Source organism: Antennarius striatus, chromosome 1 (assembly GCF_040054535.1).
Source record: "Antennarius striatus isolate MH-2024 chromosome 1, ASM4005453v1, whole genome shotgun sequence".
NCBI lineage: Eukaryota > Metazoa > Chordata > Actinopteri > Lophiiformes > Antennariidae > Antennarius > Antennarius striatus.
The window spans coordinates 18357234-18384571 of NC_090776.1; the positions used below are offsets into that span (position 1 = coordinate 18357234).

Sequence of the window (27338 nt, forward strand, 5' to 3'; positions counted from 1 at the left end):
GAGGTTGTGTCAAGAATTGGAAAATGTCACATTTCACACAAAATACAAGCACTTGTATCTCAGTAGGACTCAAAATCTATTTTCATTTGCCTGCAACAGAGGAACTCATTTGCACAAAAAAGACTGATTACTTTTATTTATTTTTACATAGTTCATCATTTTCATTTCATTCCATTCTGACTGTATTCATTTAGTGATGCCAATGGTGGAGGTGCATACTGAAGTAATAAAATCCATTTTATCTGATTAAAAATGGATTGATAATACGGCCCAAACACTTATTATGGGCATTTATTCTGACGTAGCCTGGAAACTATTTCACTATTGTTGCTTTTAGACAATATTGTTGAAACAAACACACTTCACCTCACCATCCTCTGACCAATAAATGTGTTTCCATCCCTAATAAAACGACCTCTCCGTTGTCCTATTCAGTTTCTCTCATCGTCAGCTCCATCCACCCATCCATCCACCCATCCATCCATCCATCCACCCATCCATCCATCCATCCACCCACCCATCCATCCACCCATCCATCCACCCATCCATCCATCCATCCATCCATCCATCCATCCACCCATCCATCCACCCATCCATCCACCCATCCATCCATCCATCCATCCACCCATCCACCCATCCATCCATCCATCCACCCATCCATCCACCCATCCATCCACCCATCCATCCATCCATCCATCCACCCATCCACCCATCCATCCATCCATCCATCCACCCATCCATCCATCCATCCATCCATCCATCCATCCATCCACCCATCCATCCACCCATCCATCCACCCATCCATCCATCCACCCATCCACCCATCCATCCATCCATCCATCCATCCATCCACCCACCCATCCACCCGTGACGCTGACGTGCGCTCCCAGGTGTGGTGACGATGCAAACGCGGAAGTGTGTGTTGTCAACAGCAGAGCGCTCCGCGGCAGGGCTGTCAGTTCAGCAACGATGTCAAACAACGACGACGTCCGATACTGTCATAAATTCTCGTATATATTGTTGAAATTCATCCTCTTCTTTTACGCCATCGTCTTTTGGGTGAGTACCGTGTGCGTTTCTGGAAAGGAGCGTCCGCTTTGGCCGCGGTTCGATGCGCTGGACGGGCGGGGTGTGCGCGGCTGGCTGGGCTGCGTGTCAGCACTGCCTCCATCAAACCACGACAGATGAGTAGGTTGTAGGTAGGACGCGGTGTACTCCTCCGCGGGGGGGTGAAGCAGGTGGTCACAGGTGTCGAACCGTGGCGGAGTGTAAAGTAGTGCGGTGGTGCCGGCTGAGACTTGGATAACCGGCTGCTGCTGCGTGGCCACACCTTCCTGTGTGTAACCTGTCCTCACCTGCTTGAACCTAGATAAGACACACACACACACACACACACACACACACACACACACACACACACACACACACACTCCAGCTGTGTTGCCATGTCTGTTGTGATCAAACTCCCACCACACCAGTCCACCTGTCTGGGACACCACGTGACAGAGCAGTGACATGTTGTCAGTAATGACATCACGTGACTGAATTAAATTGTAGGTAATGACAGGGTTTGCCCAAACTCCATAGTAGTCACAGGGTATTATCTCACATGTCATTACGCCTGTAACAAAAACACCTACCAGTGGAGTCAGGTTGGAATCATTAGTCTGATGGTTCATGTCTGGACCTGTTTGATCAGTGGTGATTATCATCCAGTTCACTAACTTAAAAGCTTTGAAAAGTACTTAACCTCATTGGACATTATTACTTCAGCCATACTGCAGTTTTCATAGATGCTCTGTGGCTGGCAACATGGTTCCCTCTGCCAGAGCTCATTTTCCATGTGTCTTTGTTTGTCTGCTTGCAAGGTACCAGAAAGATTGTCAAGACTGGGATGAGATTATTTAATTTTGAAGCAGTTCTGGGTATTATTTTTTCAAGTCAATACCTTTGTAATTTGCCAGTCTAACAAAAACTTAATTCAGATATATTGAAATCATGATTTCCATATTGCCCTCTTTGTAATTGGCGGAGGTATTCTCTCTCATTGCATCGTAGTTGCTTTTACCTGCCTTTTATCGTGATTTCATAAAAACCACTCTATGTATTTTTAAAAATTGTTGGAGGAGTTGGGCACATTGCAGGATAACAAAGTAAAAATCTGGTGTGGACCTGGATTAAAGTACAGAATGAGTCACAGGGTATTTATCCTGTGACTTTTATTATAATTGTTTTTTCCTACTAACTTTGAAATAGAATAATAATTATTATTATTATTATTTAAACAGTTTGATAACAGGGTCCTTGTCAACTTCTAAGTTAATGATTAATATCAAAAGTATATTCTTATTCCTCATATTAGTTTTGAAAGAAAGGCGGTAACTTTAAGACATGTTATTTGAGTCCTGGAGACGACACGCGTTTCAACAAAAGTCTCCAAATTACTTTGAAAGAACAGAAATGAGATCTTCTGTGTCCATGATGACATGCATTATGTCAGTTTTATAAAGAATAACAGTTTTGTGCGACAAAATGCTGCAGCTGCTCCCGTTCACAATAGGACAGATTGCATTGATCTAGGCAGACGGCTGATTGACATAAACTTAACTTACAGAAAAAAATCACATCCTTTGTGTCTGTGAGACATTCCCTAAATTCTTATTCATGGATAGAGAAGCAGAGATGCATCCCTCATATGAGAATACTGAAAATGAAAGAATCATAAATGATATTAACTTAACCCCTACAGCTTTTTGATTCAGTTGCGGTATAGACATCCTCACCACCAACCGTCTCTCAAGAACGTGGTTTAGCTCATTATGATACAGTCAAATGTAAAGAGCAGTTTAGATCCCATTATTGCATCTTCTAAGCAATGTTGATGGAAGAAAATGTGCAAACATTCTGCATTATATGCCTGCTGCTTTATTAAAAGTACTAACAGCGTACTGGTAAAAAAAAAACAGCTCTGAGGCACCAATTTAAACCTCTTATGAGCACTGCAAGCTGTAATTGGTGATGTATCTCCCAATTTCTTGTATTTAGTGAGAGAAAACCCTTTTTTAAAACAGCAATGGTAATGCTAATGTCATGTTTAAGACTCTCGTATATTTACTGATGCTATATGGAAGGCTAGTTGTTGATATTATTAGCAGATTTCTATACACGCTTTTGAAAACATACGCTGTTTGTCACACGGATTCGTTGTGCTGCTGGACAGGATGTCCGTGTCCTGGAGATCAGCAGCTGAGGCTGCAAATAGAAGAAATGTCGAATCTCAGCTGAACAATGGAGAGGAGAGGATTAGTAATTTCCTGATTACTGCAGGAAGCAATTTTGCCATACAAGAACAATGACTTGAGAGGTTTTGCAGCTGACAATCACAAAAGCCAACATTAAAGCATTAAACAGCTTGAACAAGTCTATGATCCCAAATACCATGTGTTTTGTAATTTCAGAAGTCATTCTGAGTTGTGTGTCACATCTCATGCAAATCCAAAGTTTACATTCAAATGACAGAGCACATTGGACACCAACTTGACTGTTTAATGAGTCACATTTCAATGTGATGCTGGTGACTCGCTAAAATTTATGAGCAGCCATGGTCCCATCTGTGATTTTCCCATTTATTATTTACTTCGATCAGATGAATTTTCAAGTCAGATTTTAGAAACGACTGAATTTTTGTTTTGAGGACTAACTTGTTCTCAGCTTTGAACTTATTATTCCTCTGGCTTGATTTCTCCTCTGTCTCTAATATGAGGTTCTCTAAACCAAACACACACACACACATTGGGGCTCATCAGTTTAACAGAGGTCTTTCACTATTGACTGGTGAACAGTTTTAATTGCGCTGGGATTTGGGAATTGTACTGTAAGGACTGATACTGTTGTTCTCTGTGGGAACGTGTTCAGTCCTCGACATTCCAGGAACCTTTACCGGTATTGCGTTTCTATCAAATGAACATGACCTGTTGGTTTCTTGTGAGTTCATTTATTTGGTGTCAAAGTTGTGTAAAGATCACCAAATTTGTCCTGCAATGTGCTTCAAAATAATTTCTATTTACTTTCATTTTAATTATTTCACATACATTTCTACATTGAAATCTCATTTTTTATTATTTTTTTATGTTTACATGTAGCTTGATGTCCTTTCCTTTTCAGCAGTGTCGGTCTGCCTTCACAGCAGTAAGTCCAGTGCACACCAGCCCTTTAAAAATTGTTTAAATAGAATGTAATATGTTAAATAAAGCAACTTAACCTTGGCATGATGCACTGATACTGTCACGAAGTCATCTGCAGCTAAGTGCACGCTGATAAACATAGCACAGCCTGTGTTATTATATAATCCCAACTGTCCCTGTTCAGATTTGTTTACATGAGCAAATTTGATTTGTCCACTCTTTATAAAGACGACGATAAGCGATCATCTTTACCAAGAAATCTGAGAGTTGCTGTGTTTACTGCTCTAAGTGCCCTCCTCTCCTTTTGATGGAATGTGTGTTTTGAGGGGGGCCAGCGACCATCTCACGGTACGACACCATAACAGACAGCAAGCAGGGACTTGTATGGAAAAGACATCATGGTGAATTATAAACAGCTCCGGGAACCCCAGATCTCACAGTGGGCTAATAGAACAAAACACTTCTTCCCTTCTTCATCCTCTTCTCTGACTTGCTGTCTGTCTTCATTTGGGAAAGCTGAAGATAGATGGCCTGGTGTCCGCCGGGGTCTGCTGCAGCTTCTCCTTCCCTCCACCCCTACACCACCCTACAAAGAAAAGGTTAAGTGGTCAGAGTTAATGGATGGATGAAGGCAGGTAGAGAGGAGGCAGACCAAAATTAGCAGCAAAACTGCCAAAGATGAACAGTTTCTAATGAAACATGCTGTGATCAAAGTCTTTAGTGTGTGTGTGTGTGGGGGGGGCTCTGTGTGTGCATGTGTGTGCATGTGTGTGTGTATGTGTGGGGTTTTTTTAGAAGTCATTTGCTTCATAGAAATGTGAGACTGTTAATAAGGTCAACTCTACTTTCCCTACTAAGATGGAGTGAAATCTATCACAGCCACAGGTGTGAAGTCATTATATTTTAAAGCCATTGAAAACACGTTTAAACAAGGCCAAGATGAACACTGTTGAATTTAAACCAGGGCTTTACTTCACATTCACCCATTGGTTCTGACAGTTATAAGTCACCATAGTAACAACTGGGATCTTGAAGGTTTTTGTTTATTAAATTGTATTTAATGTGTATTAGTTAATATTAGCATGTCAATACGTCAAAACTATGATGGATTAGATGAAATAATTATAGGATAACATCAATATTGACAGACTTGAATGGCCAGAACACAATTTTAGTTCCCTTAGCACTGAAAACCCATTTGTCTGTGTTTGCTGTCCTGTACCATAAACTTTTCCTTTAAAGTGGACTTTGTCTGAGGAATAGTGCTGTGTAGTATTTTCCAGCTGAATGTCTGGTTGTACTCAGTTCAAGGACCTTCATTGATCCTATAAGGGCAATTGATTTGTAGCAGTTCATACATTCAACCTCAGCAGACAACTAGGGATCGTTAAATGTCAGAGGCAGCAGATAAACAGGTGTGGGATAAACAAGGTACAATAAATAAATACATTAGATCAAAGTCAACAGTAAACAGTCTTAAATTATACAATTTATAGATGTATGATTCATTTTCCTAGACTCTCTTGACCCTCCTGGATATGTGAAATAAAGGCCTATAACTTGGTTTGCACTGTGCTTGGTGTCGCTTCATCTAGCTGATCACACTGCAGGATTTCCATTGCATTACAGCACATCTCATCATTTGTTTTAATTGCATCTGGGAAGTCTTTAAAGTGTTCAATTTCAGTGGAAATCACTGCAGGGAAAGATTTAAAATGTGATTATGCAGAGTATTTAGACTTGAAATTTAACTTCCACTAATGAAGAGAGAAGCTGTTACCTATTCCTGTTTTATCAGGACATTTCAGCCCAAAGATAACGGGATCATAGTCGTCTGAACCTGGGTTGAGTGCGAGCTTTATTTGTGCGTTTGTGTTGCAATATGATGACATGTTCGAAGTAAAATGCATGAGACAACAAAACAAACAGGTGAAAAATCAAATCTGTCAATTACAAAACATTCAGGATATATTCATTTTCATTCAGTCAATTATTTGTAAGTAGGTCTGCAAGTATTGATTAGCTGACCCATGGCAAGTATGGTGGATTCAACGCAGAGGTGTGGGGTGTTCAAACGATGGACAGTACCGATTCAAGTCCATCGCTTTTTTCCTGAAATAAAATTAATGGGTTTCATTTTTAGCCATGCCAACATAACAGACATATCTTTCATTGTTAGCTTCCAGCTGCAGTATCCACAGGGGGCTTTTTCTTTTCACCCAGGTCCTAAGTCAAATCCCTCACCTCCAGGGATCTGTCCAGCAGTTGGGTAAATAACAGGATGGAGTTTTCTCAGTGGTTGTATTAGCTGTGAATTTATACACATACACATTTGTACTGCCAAGATGACATTCTCAATTAGCCACAGCTGATTGATGGACTGTTATATCAGCGAATCAACAAAAATATCATCTAACCTAAGCTGACCACAGAAATATTTCATACAATTGTAATTAAAAACATTTTTTTATGGTTTTTATCGTAGGCACTGACAATCATTGGCTTCATAATTAGTTTTAGTGTATTAATATGACATTGAAGTTATGCAACTGGATATGCAGTTCGCAAAACGACAGGATTTACTGGTCTGCTAGTTATTTGAAAGTGAAAAAGTTGGGTTTAGCAGGTATCATTAAATATTACTGCAGCATGGCTTTTTAAAAGATGATTATCTTCACTGTGGTTCAGGTAATAAGTCCTTGGCCAATTGATTCGCTCTTTTCCAGTCCTAGATCCCATTACAATTATATTTGGGAGGCATATGAGCAAATAAACAAAGATTTACCTGAGGAGATGTGTTGATACATATCTGTGTATTTGTAATATAAAGTGTGTTGCAGACTTGTTAATGCAATTCAATTTAAAACACTTCATTTACACCTGAGGGATAAATGCACGTGGGAATGCACACAGCTTACAGTCTGCTTTTCAGGCAAGTAGTGACATGAAAGTAATCATTCTAATTATAATTAGATGAGATCCAGGTTGGTGAAATTATAATCACCTGTAATATTTATTTTAATTACTATATCTGCATAAATCCTCAAGGAGTAGACGAAATGAGTGGATCTCTGTTACTTTTCCCATTGAGTAACGAAGCGCAGCTGAAATACATCTTTCTTTTTTTATTCTCAAGTTGTGCTGACAGGATCCAATGTTAATGAATGTTCTATGGTCCTCTACGCTTTCAAAAGGTTAACAATGTCCGGCTTCTGTCCCGTGACAAATCCTCAGTCACCAATATAAAGCAACAAAATGTCAAGGCGGGAGCAAGTCTCAAACTCAGGGGAAATTAACTTGTTTGGTAGGGTAGTGAGTATATGGAAATGTGCATATGGAATTGGATGATGTAGGAGTCTAGCCATGCTTCAAGATGTTCCTAAGAGAGGAATTTTCTTGAGGGAAGTTCCCTTTAACTAACAAGTATGGAACGTTGCCTACAAATTGCCTTTAAGCCAATGTTTGTCTGTTACTTTTAGCTAATTAGCTCACAATAAAAAACAAACCCATAACACATTGTTGTGGGCCATTAGTTTGACTTCTGTTTTGACAAAACCATGATTGGACAAATTAATATTTTGACCTTATTGTCTACTTCTGTACCATCATTTGAAAAATTGTGATTCAACTCATCCAAAGTTCTTTGTGTTTCCATCTCATTGTGTTTGCAGTTGATAGGAGCCTTTATCTTGGCCATTGGCATCTATGCTGAGGTGGAGAGACAACGCTACAAGACACTGGAGGGAGTGTTTTTGGCCCCCGCCATAATCCTGATTGTTCTGGGAATTGTAATGTTCATTGTTTCATTAATTGGAGTCTTGGCTTCACTGAGGGATAATCTAACCCTTCTGAAAGTGGTGAGTGGTTGCTAGGATTCATAGAATGTGTATGTAAATGCTCAATTTATATTTTAATTTCTATAATGACTTTTTCTTAGTACATTTGCATTTGTTCACTTTCTTGTTGAAACAGCAATGTTGGCAATTTTACCGTATTAGTGCTGCTGACTCCCTTCAAAACATGTTTAAACATTTGAAAAAAATGAAATGTACAAAGACGAACACAACCAGTATAACATGGCACTTGTGTAAAATTTTAACTCCTAACGAATGAGGCGATATTACTGCGAGTTTGTTCGTATAGCCAAATATAAGTACCGTATTTTCCGCACTAGAAGGCGCACCTAAAAGCCTAAAATGTACTCATAAACCTGTAGTGCGCCTTATAATCCGGTGCGTCTTATATATGGATTAATATTCATATTAATATTGGTTAAAAACATGATCGCTGGAAAAAAAGCCGGCAGTCTGGCCGCCAGTCATGCCGCACTCCGCCACCAGAGGAGCCCCCTCACAAGGCACTCAGGCCTACGCCCCCTAACAACGGTAGTCAAGGGGCGTCACCGAAGTCCCGGCTCTGACTGAGCTGCTCTCAGACGGTAGAGCAGACTGTAGGAGCACCGGTGATTATATACAAAACATAAGGAATTTTCAACAATTCTGTTAATAAAGTTTGACTGACTGACTGATCTCAGTATTTTCTAACTATTTGGCGTCTGAAATAACCCACTTTAAACTGAATTGGTCTAAAAAATGCCATTGTGCTGGAATCTGGAATCTAGTGACGGTCCATTCTATTAGTCTGTGGAAACACGGAGAAACTGGCATAAAGGTGAATGAAAGACCCTCAAAGCTGAACTTCCAGCCTTTTCTGAAATTTCAAGAGCAGAGTCACTGCTAGACAAAGGTGTCCTGTGTGCTGCAATTGATTTACAAATGTAGTTGGTAGCTCTGGGCGGGCGGCGGAGGGGCGCATTCAGGCTTGTGTATTCTGTCTGCAGCGACGTGCTGTGAGATTCACGGCGGTGAGACACCGACGTTAAAGTCAGTTCTAGAAGTAGAACAGCGTCATATTTTCCAGTAAATTAGCAAACTGACATTAAAAACTAGTTACAAATAGTTTAGGACACACAGCAGCAAATAGCTGCACCTCACCTCCGACTGGACTACCGATCGATCAAAACAATATTTAATTAATAAACGAAGACGAACGTCGGAGCTTAAATATCTGTTTCGAACTTCAGATCAGGAAATAATCCGCTCTGTTCGCACTGACTGCACTCGTAATGAATTTAACCAGTTTTTAATGTCAGGTTTTTTAATATGCGTGTTGACTTCTTTCTAAGATGGCAAAGTGATCAAGTGATCAGGTTTCCTTGATGAGGCTCAGAATGGCTTATTGACATAACATTAGGAGCCATTCAAAGGTAGTCAGGAAGTCATGAATACAATCATGACTGTCTGAGCAGCGCGGCTCCATCTAGTGGACGGATTGCGCAACTACAGCCGGTGCAGTTTATCAGAAAAAAATTATTTTTTATTGTGTGTGCCTTATAATCCAGTGCACCTTATATATGAAATAAATTATAAAACAAATTATTGAGGGTGTGCCTTATAGTCCGGTGTGCCTTATAGTGCGGAAAATACTGTAAGTCAAATGTTCTTATGTTGAAGACTACTTGTACTCCAGTGACACAGGCAGTCTTATGCATGCATTGTAATTAGAAATACAATTGAATATAGCCTTTTGTGCCTGAGATATTTGCTACAAACACATTAACTGTGGCTACACTGTGAAGATTAGAACCTTTGTGATATTGATTTCAGACTGATAAAAACCTTACCCTGTTTGTATTAAAGTTTATTTATAACTTGATGAAGACAGGTAGATAATATAATGACTCTTCCTCTCCACTGTGTGTTTGGTTTAAGTTCATGTACACCCTGGCTATATGTCTCATCCTGGAGCTGCTGGGGGGAATACTGGCGCTGGTTTTCCGCAACCAGGTGAGTCATATAAGGTATTGATCAGTAATCAGACGATGAGAGCATTTTGGAGTGACGTTCTGCATCCTGCGGAGAAGTTAAGAAGTTTAAACCCAGATAGTGACAGAGTGATGCCTGAGACTATGATTTCCTCACTCTGAATACGTGCCCCTTGAAATTCATAGTTGCTTCAATAAAATGTATTTTTATAATAAAGGTTTTTGTTAGGATACAGCTCAGTGACCTTTGACAATGAATCTGTGATGTAGGACTAGATGTTCATATCCCTCAATAAATTAATACTTATTGACCCGATGAGAGTCCGTGGAGTTCAAATGAGTGTAGGCATCCTTCAGGTTGACAAGTGGGTGCCCTCTTCCATGGATGTTTCACTGATCAGCCCACGACACCTCCAGAGGTTCAGCAGTGAGTTCCAGTGTCCCAGGTTTACCCCCTATGTGGATGCCATCGGATCCCTTTTCTTCATTCACAGCCATTGGCACTCAGCAGCCCTTGAGGGGTCCCTGACCACCTGCCTGTTGGCCTTCCCTCACACTCCCACCCCCCTGAGTAGTCTGGATGTTGAGGTGGTTACAAATCTGCTACATCAAGTTTGACATTAAACTAAATCATCATAGTTTTAGCTACTTTTGATTACAGTATTTGTTATTTGCAAGAAGTGGATTTTCAGGGTCTCATCTAAAGTATTACTCAGATCTAGATCATAATATCTGTCAAAGCATTGGAGGCATCATCCATTCAAAAGATGCAAAATCATAATTTTCCCAATCTCACAATGGTAAAAAATCCTGTTTACTAAACGGACTGTCCTTGAGGCCATCGCCTACCACTCAAGATGAGAAAGCACAAAGACGGGGAGCATGAATCCATGGGACATAAATGTGAACCCATTCCTCTTTCTCCACAGATGCGGCCGCCGTTGAACACTGCCCTGAACATAACAGAGTAGACTAAAAAATGTATTTTATCTTTTTGCGATGCTTATATTTCCATCTCATTTACATAATAATCATATCACAACGACTGATGCATGAAGCATTAAACTGCTTCACATTATTTTTATGAAAGGGTTTACGGAGGAAAGAGTCAACTCTGTAGGAACTTAAAAAACACTTTTCTGTTCTTACAGTGTTATGAATGTCTGTTTCAGAGATAAACAGAGATTCAGAAAAAACTATCAACATTATGAGCATACATCTGATTGTGTTCATGACAACTTGATAACTATTGAAATACATTCACTTTAGTTTATAACTGTCTCATTTACATTTAGATTACAAAGACATATTAGTGCAGAGGAAATATGTTCATTATAATAAGCCTTCAGTTTCTTGTATATATGAGTAGATGAATTCTTCTTTTCTGGGTCTCATTTCCATTAATACCATGTTTTAGCTGAGTTTGCAGGAAGTTCTCCAGTGATGGTTGAGGTTCTCCTGTCTTAAAGGGAAATGAGAAAAGAAATGTGCATATTGTAATGAAGCACTTTTCTCCTTATAGATTCCCTGAGAAGGCCTGATTTGTTCAGGGGAAGGAGCAAAGAAAATATATTAAATGAAAGTTTCAGGTCATTATTCTTCGATCAAAAGAGTGAAGCCTTTAGTCTGATGCATTTTTCATTCCATCACTAATGGGACTGAATAAGAACGTATAAATAAGGTAAATCAGTTGGAAAACATGACTCGTAACCACAACAACAACCTCGTCATGAGTTACAAATGTTTATTACCACTCTGACTGATGTCGTAACCTAAGGATGTCCTACCACGGCGCCAGATTGGCACAGACAGATGTGAGATCTCAGAATGCCATGTTTTGGTGCTCCAGTTCAAAGGATCGGTCACCTTGAACAATCAGAGTAGCTGTCAGTCCATTCCTGTCCTGTGTATTTAGAAAATAACACGCACCCGCTCCATTCCACTAGCACAAATGCACAGTCTTGATTTATTTTATTCCTCTTGATTTATTTGATTCCTTTTCCTCCTCAGACTGTGGAATTGCTGAACAAGAACATCCGAAGAGGAATAGTGAACTACTATGACGACTTGGACTTCAAAAACATAATGGACTTTGTGCAGAAGAAGGTAAAGTTCTCATCATCACTGATCATTCCTGTCCTATACTGACAAACGTCAGGGATGGTGGGTGTCAGTATTCAGATATCTTATAATGCACTGCTGTACACAACAAACCTGTTAGCCTTGCCGTGCTAAAGAAAAACTACATCATCGCTGAGTTCATCTCAAGTGGTGTCCAAAATAATCAGAACTGTGTAGCGTCATCACTGCATACTTCTTCACAGAGGGCATCATGCTGGTACACACACAGCCTGAAGCCACAGATCTCATTACCAACTTTTATCAAGCACATGGGGATTGCCTTATCTCGGGGGCAGTAGACTGATCACAATTTGAAATGAAGAAGTTGCCTGCAACAAACACGAATGATTGATGGGAGATGGAAGAAGAAGACAATCTGTCTGTCTGCAGGCTACAAACCTTACACTTTGTAAACTGATATAATGATATTTTGGAAGATTGGAGGCTCAAAATGATTTTCTTGTTTGGATGGCAGTTTGGCATTTAACAAAGTGAGGCTCAAGCACCTGCTCCAGATGAAACTTCTCACTGTGGACATTTTCAAATTTATATATAATAGTCTGAACCTCCAAATGGAAATTATTGCTTCTTCTCAGAGATTTGATTACTTTCATACTTGAAGAAATATTTAAAAATTTTCAGGAAATGTAGGAAATGTTAAGAAAAATCAATTTTTTGTGCTCATTTAACTGTTTTAGTGTCAACAGGAATAATTGTCAAATATTGATTTGGAATGCAGTTGGATCAAAAACAGTTCTTCATGATACAAAAAGAGGCCAAGTTGGCATGAAAATCCATCCGTTTTCTTTCTTTCTTACGGCTTGTTCCGCTGTCATGGGGAGCTGGAGCCTATCCCAGCTGGCTTAGTGCGTGAGGTGGGGGACACTCCGGGCGCCACGCCAATGCACCGCAGAACCACAGACCCAGAGACACAGACAAGCACGCACACACACACACACACACACTTGCGCCTATGTTCAATTCTGGGACTGGCAAATTAACCTAAAGCGCATGCTTTTGGAGGTGGGAGGAAGCCGAAGAACCCAGAGAGAACCCACGCAGACACGGGGAGAGTATTTTCAATAATTAGATAATTATACCATGCATATACAGTATTTATTATAGTATTGATGATATTAACTTTCTGCTTGCTTTGGGAACAACAAGCAGTATCTCTGTGTTGGTAGGGCAGCAGCAGCATGAAGCTTTTCAGGTATAATTTTCCTGCCAGTTAAAAGTGGCCGGTTTGCTCGAGTGTTCTATATCAGGAGAAATTGATGTGTTTTCAGAAGGTTGACAAGCAATCAGAGTATGATTGTGATGAATTGATTTCCAGAAGTGAAATGGCCTAAATAATAAAGCGCTACATTCGTGTGTGAGTAGAAGAATCAATTTTGGCAGTTCTTTTTCTGTGTGTTTGTCAGTGGCTGCATGGGAGTTTTGGTTGCCTTTGCACTTTTCATGGCACAAATATAACGAGTGCATTTATACTGTACGTGTAAATAATGGTGTTGCTGTGCTGGTAATCGTCCTGTTCAAGATATGAGCTGAAAAGAGTCCCATTTATATTTACTTTACAAACATCTGCCTACTACCATTGACTTCACATTGCTCTCTTGACTGACAGAAAGCAGTATTCTATCATGGGGAAGTAGTATATGTATGTGAAGAATGTAGGATTTAAAATATTTTAAACATAAATATATTTGTAAGGTATTTAATGTGTCTGTCCTAACAAAGGGATGCATACGTGATTTGGTGAGTAACGGATATTAGTAAATGTTTTCCTAATTTTTATTTCAGTACAAGAAACGTCAGAATCTATAAGTTGAATGGAGTTAAAAGTTAAGTCTATAGTAGTTGACAACTGTTCTTCAAAAATATCACATTATATATAATATCAACACTCAGTAGTGGCGAATACATCCAATTCAGAAACACTTTCAAGACCTGAAATGTTGGCAGTGGTGAAGCCGTAGAGACTTTGTTTGAGACTTGTGACTGTCATGCTGTCATTAACAAAACTTCTGCGAGCTGGACTTACTTTTTGTCACAGTTCCAGTCACCCGTACACTGAGCTCTGCATCAATTTCAGATCATTTCATTGATTTAAAAAAATTCAGACAGACAGTAAACCGCTTCAGGGATGAGTTGATCACAAAGAGACCTGTCTACCATGTGAAAAGTGTCAAAACACAAATTACAACCTGCCACGGTGGCACTTCCCTGAATTGACGATGTGACAACCACTGTTATTTTACACCATAATTGGCCAAGTTTCTAAAGTTTTTAAAATGTATTTCTGGAGCTCTGTTTTTAATAGCTCACCTGTAAGCTTTTTGTTCCAAGTAGAAAAAAAGTGTGGCTTTAAATCAAATCAAGTTTGAAAAAACCGAGGATTAGAGCTGGAGAAAGAGAGAACAATGTCATTGTGGAGCCACAATACAGAGCAATGGACCAGTGTTGGGTGAAGATGGTCTTTGTGTCTGTTCTGGCAAAATAGATTTCAACAACACAGGGAGTCCACACACACACAATTATCTAAACCCAAACAAGTTAGTTTAATGGATAAGAATTTAAATGCATTCAGGATTACTATTACAACAACACATCATCAGTAGGTTAAAACTAACCTGTGTCATGACAGTCTAACCCCAGCTCACATTCTCTATTAGTGGGAATGTGCAGTAGTGTGATCTCTGTGTTGAAATAATTCTACTGGACTTGTAGGAAAAGCTTGAAGACATTTTGTCTGTCATCCAATAATTATTTTACACTATAATTGGCCAGGGTTCAGTTCTGCAACTCCAGTTCTAACCAGCCGGTGGGGAGTTCCTTCAAACTTGCCCTACAATAGCCAGTCTGACCAATAAGCTCAGCAAAATTGGTTTTATGTCTTTTTGTGTTATTGTGCAAAAAAATGACAAAAAACTTGACTTCCTCTTCCCAACAGATTTCATTGTTGGATGAAGTTTAAACTGTGTGAAGGTCATGGGAAAAATCTCTTTTTCTGCTTTAAGCACCTCCTATATCTCAGAGACAGATGCTCTGAAAATTGCTCTGACAACTGCTGTTGTCAGAGCAATTTTCTGCAGAGGAACATAGTTTGGTACGTTGTCACAATAGTCTTGTGGAAATGTGACATTTATTCCATGAGAAGTAGGTGCATGTAATTAGAAGGACAAGGATGATTTGATGATTCTTATCGTATTTAAATTGCTTAAACACTCACATGAGTAATCACATTGTTGAGTAAGACAAGGCCTATATTTCCATTTTTTTAATACGTCTCATCAGAGGAAATTGAAGCGACGCCAGACACCCACCCACAGTAACACCACAAAGCACGAAAAGAGAGAGGAATAATTCATTAGATTTTGCATGCCAATCACTGTCAGTGCTGTCACAGACATTGCATCAAGACTTTGTGGTTTTTAACTTGAAGTTATTTCAGATTTATAAAAAACAAAGCCATTCAGTCATTTGGACAGGCACTCACTTCATTTCTTCTGCACAATGTTGTTTGCCACAAAAAAAAAGGATCATGCATATTTATAGGTTCATTTTGGATACCAGTGGTGGCATTTAGGAAAATCAGTGGTATTTACTGAGTACATTTTCTAGAAGTAAAAAATGTGAATGAGAATGGATAGAGAAAAAAGTATGTTCCCATGAAAGTGCAATAAATATTATATGAGAAAATGCAATAACAGCAAACACAAGTAAATACTGGGATGTTGATAAATTCTTCTCACTTGCACACACAGTAAGTACTCAAATGTTAGGAGGTTTTCAAGGCCCTCTTTCATTTGCTCGGAGGACTGCAGTGACTGGGTAACATCAGCACATTCATTCAATTGTTGTGAATGTGTCGGGTCGCAGGGGGCTGGGGCGTATTGCTGCTTTCTGCCATGACGAGGGGTTCAACCTGGTTCATCAGAGGTCCCAATGAAGACAAGCCACCACTATATACAATTTAGAATCATCAGTTCACCCATACTGAATGTTTGTGATGTCGGAGCCAGAGAACCGGGTTAGGGTTATATCTGTTGTGTGAACATCAGAAAGATCTGAAGGGAATGATGTGAGTGAGCAAAAATGTTTGAGTCCAAAATATACTGTACCTGTTTATCACCGACAGGTCTTAATCGGGAAGGCATAATCTCACCATAATATTAAAATGCTTCTTAGAGGACCTTTGATGGTTGCAGTGATTATATATATTTTAAAAAAAAAATTAATTAAAGGAACAGGAAAGTCTAAATGAACCAGGTTTAAATTTTAAGTACATAAAGGTTTTGGTGGCATTTTTATTTTTTATGATCAATGGGGACCTTGGTCAAACAAAATACAGTTTATCATAAGTCACAATTTGCTCCCTCAATTATAGACATCAGGGTGAATCCATATCAGCGTCATTATATAAATTTACGGCAAGCGACAACATAACAAGCCAACATTGTCACACTTATTTATCAAGAAGTCATCTCAAACCATCTCATCATCAGATTAGGAAGAGGAGTTCCCTGTGAACCTAGGTGGGGTTGTAATTATCCCCTATAATTACCACCCAATGTTATAACTGCATTATAAATGCAAACTATACAAGCCCCTATATGATACCAATCAAGGAGATAACCCCCCTAAAATCGGAGGTAATTAGTTTAAATTAATAACAACCCACGGGGGAAACAAACCCAATCAATTGACCTGTCTATCACTTTTGATATTATTTACTTTTCACGAATGCCACAATTGCATGATTACCTGGTCATAAAAAACATGCAATACCTCCAGTAGCTCCAGACATGAATTAATTATCCACTAAACCTTGGGAATTCAGAATAAATACCACTGATTGTCCGAAAATTATCTTACCTTCAAAATCATCCGGAGTGAAGTGCTCATGGCAGATTCTTGGATCTTTGGTCATTTTGACCCTGTTGATCCTTGCTTTCCATTACTCTCCAATCTTTCCAGAAGGTATTTTGAAAGATAGGTTCTTATCTTTGTGTCTAACCATGATTTTATCAGATGTATTGCTTCATTGATCGTACTGTGCTACAATGGCTGCCCTGACTGATGAAGCAACAGGTGTCGTTGATGACGCATGACCCCACGTGACGGGGCTGCTGCAGCACACATTTTATTTAACATGTCCTGACACCAGGGATGCCAGACATCAGGGAATTTTTTCTTTTCTTTTCATAATGATAAACAAAATATATATTACTTTTCAATGAGTTTCTTAAACCTTTAACTAGTTTGTTATTTTTACCATTATTGACTGCTGATTTCTGACTCTTCTTAAGTGACGGATAATTGTAAGGTGATCACGGCTTCATAATGTTGGTGATGTGCACATGTCTAGACTGGATTTTTTGTGGCACTCTAATGAAACCTTGTCCCCTAAGGAAATGCATCAATGGTGGTAAAAAGCATATAAATGCCACATAAAACACATAAAATACATAAATGCCCACTATAGTAATGTTAGTTGTACCTTTTCTTGCTGGAGCCTCTTGGTTGGGTCATGTTTATAAATGAGTTCTGTCATAAATGGGTTGCATAAAAAGTCAAAATCTTTCATCAACAATAAGTGATGCATGTTTATTGACATGAATGTAAGTAGATTTGCGTAATAACATCACAAAAAGAGCAGGATCTAGTATGTAACTAGTATTGTTTAAAAGAGAGGCGGTGCTTCACTTTGGACATCTGTCTTGATTAACCTGGAGAAGCTCAAATTGATCAGTTTGGTCAACAAATGGTGTTCTGTGATTAGAGTGTAGGGTTGATAGGAACAGCCTATCAATAAAATGAGACAATCAGTTATTTGGAGAGGTTATATTAGCGGAGGCCCTCTGTTGCTGCATCTTCTTATTTAGTTTTATGCAAGATGATTGTTCTACAGCAGCACGGCACTGTGGATGAAGGTTAGACTTAATATCTGATGGAGTTGGCCGGTGTTTTGGATGCTTATGGAATCTGCCTTTGCCTTATGTCCTTTCCACAGAACATTTACAGTGCACCCTTGTTCTTTGCTGTTAATGCATTCTGCGATAGATCTACGAACTGTTTATCTTATATTTATTTTAACTAGTGCTGTCAGGCGACTAAAAAAAATCTAATTACAGGATTTGTAATTGATTAATCTAATTAATCGCATTTTAATCTCAGACCTGCCAAAGGCCCCCAAATAAAGAATTTGAATTCTAGGACATTACAAAATTGTAGTGCATGACTAATGAACAGAATGCACCAAGAAGAAGATTTGAAATCCACATTTTTATTGGTTAAGTGTACTTTATAAATGAAATTCAAAAGAAAAAAGGTCAAGCACATCAGCAAACCAATTAGGCCAGGTGCATTTCTCAAAAATACAATACGAATACAGTTAAATAAAATAAATTAAAGTCAGAAATAAAATAAGGCTGAATCTCAAATAGGCACATAAGCAGACTCTCAATCAAAATGAATACTAAAGCTGACTCAATACAGCAATTCAAAATGAATAGTATAACACGCCTCTAATAAGGCAACATCAATAGCAAGATGTCAACAGGCTTTTCCTTTAAAAGAGTAAACTAACGTTGTACTCTGTGTTCTTCACATGTTTTGCATTTAAATGATACTTTAGGCTCGAGCTGCTTCGGTGATATGAAAATTCTCTTTTACAAAAGGTACAAATAATAATAATATTAATAATGGATTAGATTTATATAGCGCTTTCTCAAAGACGCCTTACATTGGATCCATTCTTCATTCACTCCTCATTCATACTTGGTGATGGTAGCTACGTGTGTAGCCACAGCTGCCCTGGGGCAGACTGACGGAGGCTTCTACAGCGCAGATTGGCAGCGCAGAATCACTGTGTTTTTGTTGATAGTCCCGTCTTTGTTCTTTTTATAAATAAACTTTCCGCCCAAAGGTCCGAGTGGTCTTGCCTCGCTCTCCTGTGTCGCGTCCATCTCTGTTGTCAGTCACTCTGCTTTTGACTAGTGACGCAGGTAGGAAGTGACGTCACTGCAGCCTACGGGTCCCTCAATGGGACAAATTTAAAATGCTTGCGCATTGACTTGCCACTCACGATTAATTGCGTTAATTGTTATAGCGCGTTAATTTGCAGTGCAATTAATTAATCTAATTAATGCGTTAAAGTGACAGCCCTACTTTTAACGTTTATGAACCCTCCCCATATTAAACCACCTTCTATCTGTATTACCTTTTGAACCCTGTTGAACTGGGTTGTTGAACTTGATGTACCTTACTAAGTAGAGTTTTAATTATGCAACTACAGTATATGAACTAAATGGTTTAAAACCTGTCTAAAAATTAACTAAAGTGTCCATCACACAAGAGAAAGGGAGTATGCAGGGAGGAAAAGATGACACTAAAGGGGATATTAAACTGAGGTAGGCATGTCTGTAAGAATAGATGGAATGTGTACAGGGGTACGAAGAGAAATGTGTGAACACTGCACTTTTTTTTCTGCTGAGAAAAATTGCCCCGTGTCCACAGATCCATCTGCTCTGCTTACATTGGTAACATGAATTAATGTTTTTTCCTCGTGCACCTAGACCATTTACAAAATCATTGAATCCATCTTTTACAAAGAACCTGCTCATTAAAGGTATAACATTTAGATGTTTGATATCAGTTTGATTTCTGCTGATTTATTGTCCCTGTTTTTCCTCTACTGCTGTCGCTAAATTGTTGTGGGAGAGCACATGATGGATAAAGTTACTGGTGCACAAATCCCACCATGACTGGAACACACAAACCTTGTTTAAAGAGAACTACAATTCCAGGCATGTCCGTTAGTGCTGTCACTTCTGCTCTGCCTTTGCCCTCTTGATCTTCCTCACCACCAGAGTCATCCTACACACCACCATCGTATGCTGTTTGGCTACACTCTCACCTACCACTACTTTGCAGTCACTGATCTCTTTCAGGTTACACCGTCTACACAAGATGTAGTCTACATGTGTGCTCCTACCACCACTCTTATAGGTCACCCTATGTTCCTGCCTCTTCAGGAAGAAATTATTCACTACAGCCATTTCCATCCTTTTTGCAAAGTCAACCACCATCTGTCCTTCTGCATTCTTCTCCTGGATACCAAACCTGCCCATCACCTCCTCATCACCTCTGTTTGCTGCACCAACATGTCCATTGAAGTCTGCACCAATGACAACTCTCTCACTTCTAGGAATGCTCTGCATCACTTCATCAAGGTCCGACCAGAATTTCTCCTTCTCCTCCAGCTCACATCCTACCTGTGGAGCATACCCACTAACAACATTGAACATCACACCTTCTATTTCTAGCTTCAGACTCATCACTCTATCTGACACTCTTTTTACCTCCAGGACATTCCTAACAATTTCCTCCTTCAAGAAAGCTCCTACTCCATTTCTCTTCCTATCTACACCATGACAGAACAACTTGAACCCTGCTCCTAAACTTCTAGCCTTCCTAGAAGTTCTCCTGGACACACAGTATGTCTACCTTCCTCCTCTGCATCATGTCAGCCAACTCTCTACCTTTTCCTGTCATAGTTCCAACATTCAACATCCTTACTTTCAGTCCTATTCTCTTGGTGCTCTTCTTCTCTCTCTTCCTCCGAACGGAGGAACGCACTTTCCTCCTCTCCTTCTTTGACGAACAGTAGTCCAATTTCCACCGGCACCCTGTAGGTCAACAGCACCTATGGCGGTCGTTGTTAACCCGGGCCTCGACCGATCCATAATGGAAGTCTTAGGTTTGATTCGCATCTTTGATTTGGCAAAGGTTTACGTTGGATGCCCTTCCTGACGCAACCGTCTGTATTAATCTGGGCTTTGGACCGGCACAATAAGACACTGGCTTGTGTCCTCTTGCAGCTACATTACATCGAGGCCATGTTACATCCAGGTTATAGTCGATCCCTGAGTTACATGATATCAGGTTGTAGAAGAACTGGGAAACATTTCTCCCAGAACGATATTGTAGGTTGTCCTGAGTCTGTCTGCTACGGTATACCTCTGGCAGTGGTAAACTTACAAATATGAAATGAAAAGCCAAATACTCGATAGTACAATATAGAATTCATTGCTGCGACCATTATGAAAGTAGGTCAGGGTAAAATTTTGGATTCAGGGGTGTCACGGGATGTTGCAGTCTCTGACTGCCTTGTTAAATCTTTTAATGGCCTGAGTTGGTATTGGAGGAAACACGGCAGAACCTCACAACAAAGAGAATCAGTAAAACGTAAATTTGGAAAAAGAAATCACTGAAATTTGAGATTCAGAAGGAAGAAGTGAAATGGTCTTACCCTGTTGCCTTTGGTTTATCTTTGATTGTAAAAACCTTTTAATTGCTAACATCTAAGCGTCCATGAAAGCTGTCCCACTATTGCTTCATGGATGCGTGAAATAATGATGGCAGGGAGATCATGACGAAGTGACCTCTGCTTTACAGCACCTAATTTGAACAATCAACTGGCCAATTTGCCATCCAGTCGGTCACTCAGTCAGCCAGTTTGTCAACGAGCAGCTGGTCATCCGTCAGGGAGGCACAGAGGAATTAAAGAAAACCCATGATTGGATTAGATCTGTTGTATTTGACTAAAACTTGAACAAACAGATTATAATATACTCAAGCCTTCAGTCTGATGAGGATTGTCTGAGAGGATGGAGGGGCGTCGATCATCTCCACAGCCTCCCTGCTGTTCCAAGTCTTGTGAGAGAGTAGCCCATTAGGTTGCTCTGGTGAGGATGTACAATAAATCCCCTGAACTGGACTTTGACATCAGTCTTCAAAGTATCATGGTGTACTTCCTGTTGGATGGTATTATGATGCACAGCTGCACCCAACAAACTGGAAACTCGATGCAAAGTTCTTTTATGGACTCATATCTAAAAGTTGCTTACGTGAATCACATTATAACTGCTTTGCCTTCCAGTGAGCTTTGCTTAGGTTCTTACCGGGGTCCTGAACAAACTTCACTCTTTGGAGTTGAGTCAATAATGAGAGAGTAACCTCCTGGCAAGCTGGCATCATGTTAGGATACTCATCAAATTGCTTCTCAAAGAGCAGCCTCATTTTTCTTCATTTATTCATCTTTGTTGTTTACTTGTTGTCTAATCCTCTCGTACTATCTCTCTCTTGATGTCTGACCCTTAAATCTATTCATTCTCTCTTTTTTATTGTCTTCTCTACTGACTTTTCCCTGCCAATAGAATATTTTTGCTCAGTAATTCATGATTTACTAACAGCTCTCTGGAGCAGCTGTGCAGCATCTATCTGGGGACCTTACAGGGTTTATGTAATGTGTTTGAGTGCCATGAGTTGGTGCAGTGAAATTAGTTCATTTAAAGCACTTAGTCAGATAGTTATCATATTATTCAAGTTGTTTATAGATTTCCATATAGTGTGTATATTCTGTTGTAACTAATAATACAATAATGCCTTCACAGTCAGCTCTTTATCTTTGTGCTGGCAGCAATCTGGATGGTCATTTTTCTTTTAAGCCTCGAGGATGTAACATCCATTAGTTCTTCACAACTTTTATAGGACAGCCCAGTTTTTCACTCTGCATCACTCCATTCTTGGGGAGCGCCAGCTGAGAATATTTAGCAATGTGCTATCTTAATTTCTACTTTACACCTTATGTTATATTCTAATGTATATTTGACTTGTGGTTGTCCAAACAGTCGTTAAATTGTATGTCACTGGAAACTCACTACAAAAAATTTGTAGCTGCATTTTGAGGAGGAAGGTGGGAAAAATGAAGAAAAATGAGAAATATGGCATAGGCCATGAGCCAAACTGCCTTGACCAAAAATATCATTAAACCTTCAAGTCCCATCCTTAACTCTCAGCCCAGTGTCTGATCAGATATAAGGTTCTGCTCCAACTCCATCTTGAGCTGGCTGTCATTATAAATATTTTGTACATCGTGATCAAACTGAGCCACCCAGAGACGTGTTTCAAGCTGGCAGCAGTGATGAGGTGGCTCTACAAATGTTCATGACAAGTAAATGAGGGTTTCTCATAACAGCCTGCGACAAAATTAATTAAAACTTCTTGTAAAAAAAAGTTTGAAATCCTTGTGCAGTGTTTGTCAGGCCTGTCCTAGTATTCCTGTACCCAAACACATGGGTTACATCAGCAGTCTTTACAGAGATTTGATGACAAAACAAAGGGAAAACAAACCATTCAGGACAAAGGGCCGCCTGTAACTAGTAAGATACTATGCAGACAGATGAAGTTTGCTTTGCTTTTATGCATGGACAGTTGTCATATTAATATTAAATGTAGTTATAATAATAATAATAATGCAGCGGTATTTCTGAGAACACAATCCAGAGGAGCTTTTCATCCTCTGTTGATCAAGTTGTTTGAAGCGGTGTTGAGTCGTGACTCAAGAGCTCTGAGCCTTAAACCAAATTAAAATTTGCCTCCTTTAACTTAAAGTTAATTTATTTTCTATTTGGGAAAAAAACAAATTCTTCATGGTTTGAGATAAAGGGTAATAAAAGATAATTGGTTGGTGTGCTTCTTTCTGAACCTGTGAAACAGCAGTAAGATGTCAGCAGGTATCAATTACAATTACCCATCATGGGTTCATTCATTATCAGGGTGGTTTTTTTACATTTCCCTTCATATGTTGATGTCCATTCGACTTGTACTCATCAATTTTTTCATTGTCGTCGTTTCTGCCCTAGTCTCTCCTGACATCTCTCATATCTTTGACAGTTTAAATGCTGCGGAGGTCAAGAGTATAAAGACTGGTCGGTGAACATGTACCACAACTGCTCTGCTCCTGGTCCATTGGCATGTGGGGTCCCTTACACCTGCTGCGTCACCACTAGGGTACGTATCACTATTCCTGTGGCAGCGGTGCTTTTGAGTTCTTTATTCTGCTTGGCTTACTTGGAATTTTGACCTGCGACGTGTTCAGATTTAATGAATTTTGTGTGATAAAGGGAACACTGCTGAAATACTCTAAAAAAAAAAAAAGTAAAATTATATGTATTTTTATCTTTACCATACAATAAAACATGCTGCTTTAAAATATGCTAAATTATGGAATTATCTGAATATGCTTTGGCTGGAGCCACCTATTCACAGGTGCTGTTTCTACTGTATTTGTGCTAGTTATAGCTGTCACCCAGGAAAGTGAAACGCCCATCGTGATTATTTATGTGTGTTGTAGGAATTACCTAAAGGGCCTGCATGGTGAAAGCATGAAATCATTCCTGGCTCTATAGTTATGAGTCTGTGAAGCCCTGAACACTCAGATGTGTATTTCATAATGGCCATTTGTATGGAGTTATGTTGAAATTGCATCTCATTGTTGTTGCGTCAATTATGCCTTTAACATGCTTGGCAAACTGGCAGAACAGGACTCTTTAATTTATACACCCCCGTCCAAGAGCTTACAAGGACAAAAACAATTTTTAAAAATTATTATTTCACATCAATGATTGTAGGACATCAGCCAACAGTTTGATGTCCATTGCTGAACTCATGAAAGTGCTGTTCCTTTATCCATATTGTCATAATGAGGGTTATGGCTCTTTATTAATGTTTCATGAATAAGCAGTCCTGTGTTACTGTGAGCCGTTTGTGATAATGTGAGGCTTAAAGGAAGCAAAAGATCAAGTATTTCTTCTTGTAAATGCTTGATGCCATGGTTCCAGATCCTAAGGGCCACAAACTTTTTCTTTGTCTCTCTTTTTGAATATGGAAAGTCCACAAGTTCAAATGTATAAAACATACCTGCTGCATACATTCTGAAAATCTCAAATTCACTTAGGCTTCATGCAAAGGCAAAAAACACAGTGAGGTACAGATCTGAGGTGGACTGAACCATCCATCTGTCCATAATGTACACATAACTCCCTGCATTATGTTGACTTTAAAATAAGCAGGTGCAAGAAATGTATTCTTGCTACAAATCAACTTTGGGTGAACTCTAACTTTAAACTCCAAAATAATGTTACTCTATTTATTCATTTAACATTTATTCATTTGAAAGAGGAGCACAATAGAGACCATTCAGATTTGTAAGGTGAGGCCACCCTTGTATCGGCTGTGAATGGGCAACAGGCAGGGAAACCAGCCCTCGTCTGTGTGCTGGAGACTGGTCTTGATTCTTGATATCCACTCCCTGTAAATTGATTTCCTTTTCTCTGCTTCCTTCTCCTTCAGCCTAATGAAGTAGCCAATACTTTGTGTGGGTACAAAGTGTTGGAAAAAGAGGTAAGAGTTTAACGACTGATGTCTGTTTACCCTCAAGTTCAACTCTTCACCTTTAATGTTAGTTTCACATAAGCAGAATTTAAGCACTAAGTGAAGCCAGCGCTAACAGGTAGTCTGTCTTTCATAGCGATTGGACTTGATTAAAACAATCCACATCAGAGGCTGCACTGATGCTTTCTTCATCTGGTTGATGGACAACTACAAGATTATGGCAGCAGTGCTGTTAGGAATCCTGCTGCCTCAGGTACACACACACACACACACGCACACGCGCACACACACTAACCTCCAGCACCAGGAAAAAGTTCTAAATTGCAAATGTTTTGAGGGTTTTTTTTGTGAATATTTTCACAAAATTGGTAAAACAATCAATGCAGCAGTGAATCCCAGTCATTGTTTTTTTAGGTCAGTTTCAAAGTTGAAGGTAGGCAGATAAATATACCTACAATAATTAAAATGCTAAATATTATTTTTGCAATACCTTGGCTTTCAGAAGTATTAACTATGATGTTATGATTAAAATAGATAATAATACAAATGTAACACAGGAAATTCATATAATGTGGTAATAAAATGCTGATGCACCCAGGATGGAATTATGTTTGATGAAAATTATTTATTTTATCCCTTACAATTCCTCAAAGGATCATTGTTTGAGGACATCATCAGCTGTTCTCTCTCTCTCTCTCTCTCTCTCTCTTCAGTTTTTTGGTGTTATCGTCAGCTGGCTATACATCACTCGTGTTGAAGATGCTATTAGTGAGTACGGTCACTATATGGACGGACTGCTCAACTCAAACATGCATGAAAGAGCATCAAAGCGTCATGGCCGTGTGTCCAAATGGTTCAAGTGTATGCCAGATATCGACTGATGAAAACAAAAAAGCAGCTTCACTCCAGTCAATCCAGATGGAGCCACGGTGGAAACATGTCTTTGAACTGCTGGTTTACTCTGTGATCAAGGGAGGAAATGTTGTGTGGTTTTTGTTTGAATTGGCGACATCCATACTTCTGCGAAATTCAAGTGTTAACACACTGTGCATTTACACATTTATGTGTTTTTGTCTGCATTTTGTCTCAGGGATAAACACAGAGGCCAATACAACCACTTATGTTTCTGGTTTTATATGAAATGAAATGACTTAAATCTTTGTCACAATTTCAGTCTAAGACACTGAATTATTTTCATGCTGTTTTATGTATTCATTGTTTTCCTCCATGAACTAAATAAACCATTACTTGACTCTTCTATCATTCGATTAATTGTTTTTGTTTCCAAAAACAATTAATTCTAATGGCAGTAATAAATTTTATTCGAAAGCGCCTTTCAAGACACTCAAGGTCACTAGACAAAGACAAGTACAGGAACGAGTACATGAGCAACAAAGATTAAAATTTAAGTTTTAATTTGATCGCTAATAAGTTTGTAAAAAAAAGAGGACACTGATCAGCTCCTTCCTTGTTGCAGAAAAAAAAATCTGACACTGTAAAGCATCCATACCTGAATACTACATGATGAGGTTGTGTGTGTGTGTGTGTGTGTGTGTGTGTGTGTTTTCCCCATGTTTCTCCCACCTCTGCTCCTCTGTATAAAAGAGAAAGCAGACGGCTGAACCACATGTGGTAGAAGTAAGAGGTGGTTTCTTTGTTATAAAATTACATATAATTACCATATACTTAGACATGGACCATTTTTTTCATATGAATATATTTTGCAGGAAGACTTTAAATATCAGTTTTGAACAACAATCACAAACAGCCTCTCAGGCTTTTTTGAATGACTCATTTGTTTGGCTCACCTCATCATAATTACTGGACATTTCGAACCTTAAACGATGTTGGTGCATTATTTTTATAGGCAGCTTCACAGAAATTGTGTTCAAGGTCTTTCAATTTTGTATCATCAGTTAAACTGCAGTGTTATTGAAAGACGTTTGCTGTACGTTGTGCTCGCTGAA

At 39.2% G+C, this 27338-nt stretch overlaps 1 protein-coding gene across 1 annotated transcript; it reads left to right on the forward strand.

Annotated features, from left to right (window-relative positions):
- The first annotated feature begins 847 nt into the window (after positions 1 to 847).
- Positions 848 to 27338, forward strand: tspan15 (tetraspanin 15). The gene is made up of 8 exons (XM_068317590.1): positions 848 to 1059; positions 7856 to 8041; positions 9956 to 10030; positions 12019 to 12114; positions 23872 to 23988; positions 25330 to 25380; positions 25508 to 25624; positions 26085 to 27338. The coding sequence occupies exons 1-8, from the start codon at positions 970 to 972 to the stop codon at positions 26250 to 26252; spliced, it is 900 nt and encodes a 299-aa protein (XP_068173691.1). The 5' UTR covers positions 848 to 969; the 3' UTR covers positions 26253 to 27338.

Excerpts from the sequence above, each read along its gene's own strand:
- tspan15 (XM_068317590.1), top strand. The coding sequence starts at position 970 with ATGTCAAACAACGACGACGTCCGATACTGTCATAAATTCTCGTATATA. Across the intron at positions 8,042-9,955 it reads ATCTAACCCTTCTGAAAGTG|TTCATGTACACCCTGGCTAT; the intron begins GTGAGTGGTTGC and ends GTTTGGTTTAAG. Across the intron at positions 25,381-25,507 it reads ACAAAGTGTTGGAAAAAGAG|CGATTGGACTTGATTAAAAC; the intron begins GTAAGAGTTTAA and ends TGTCTTTCATAG.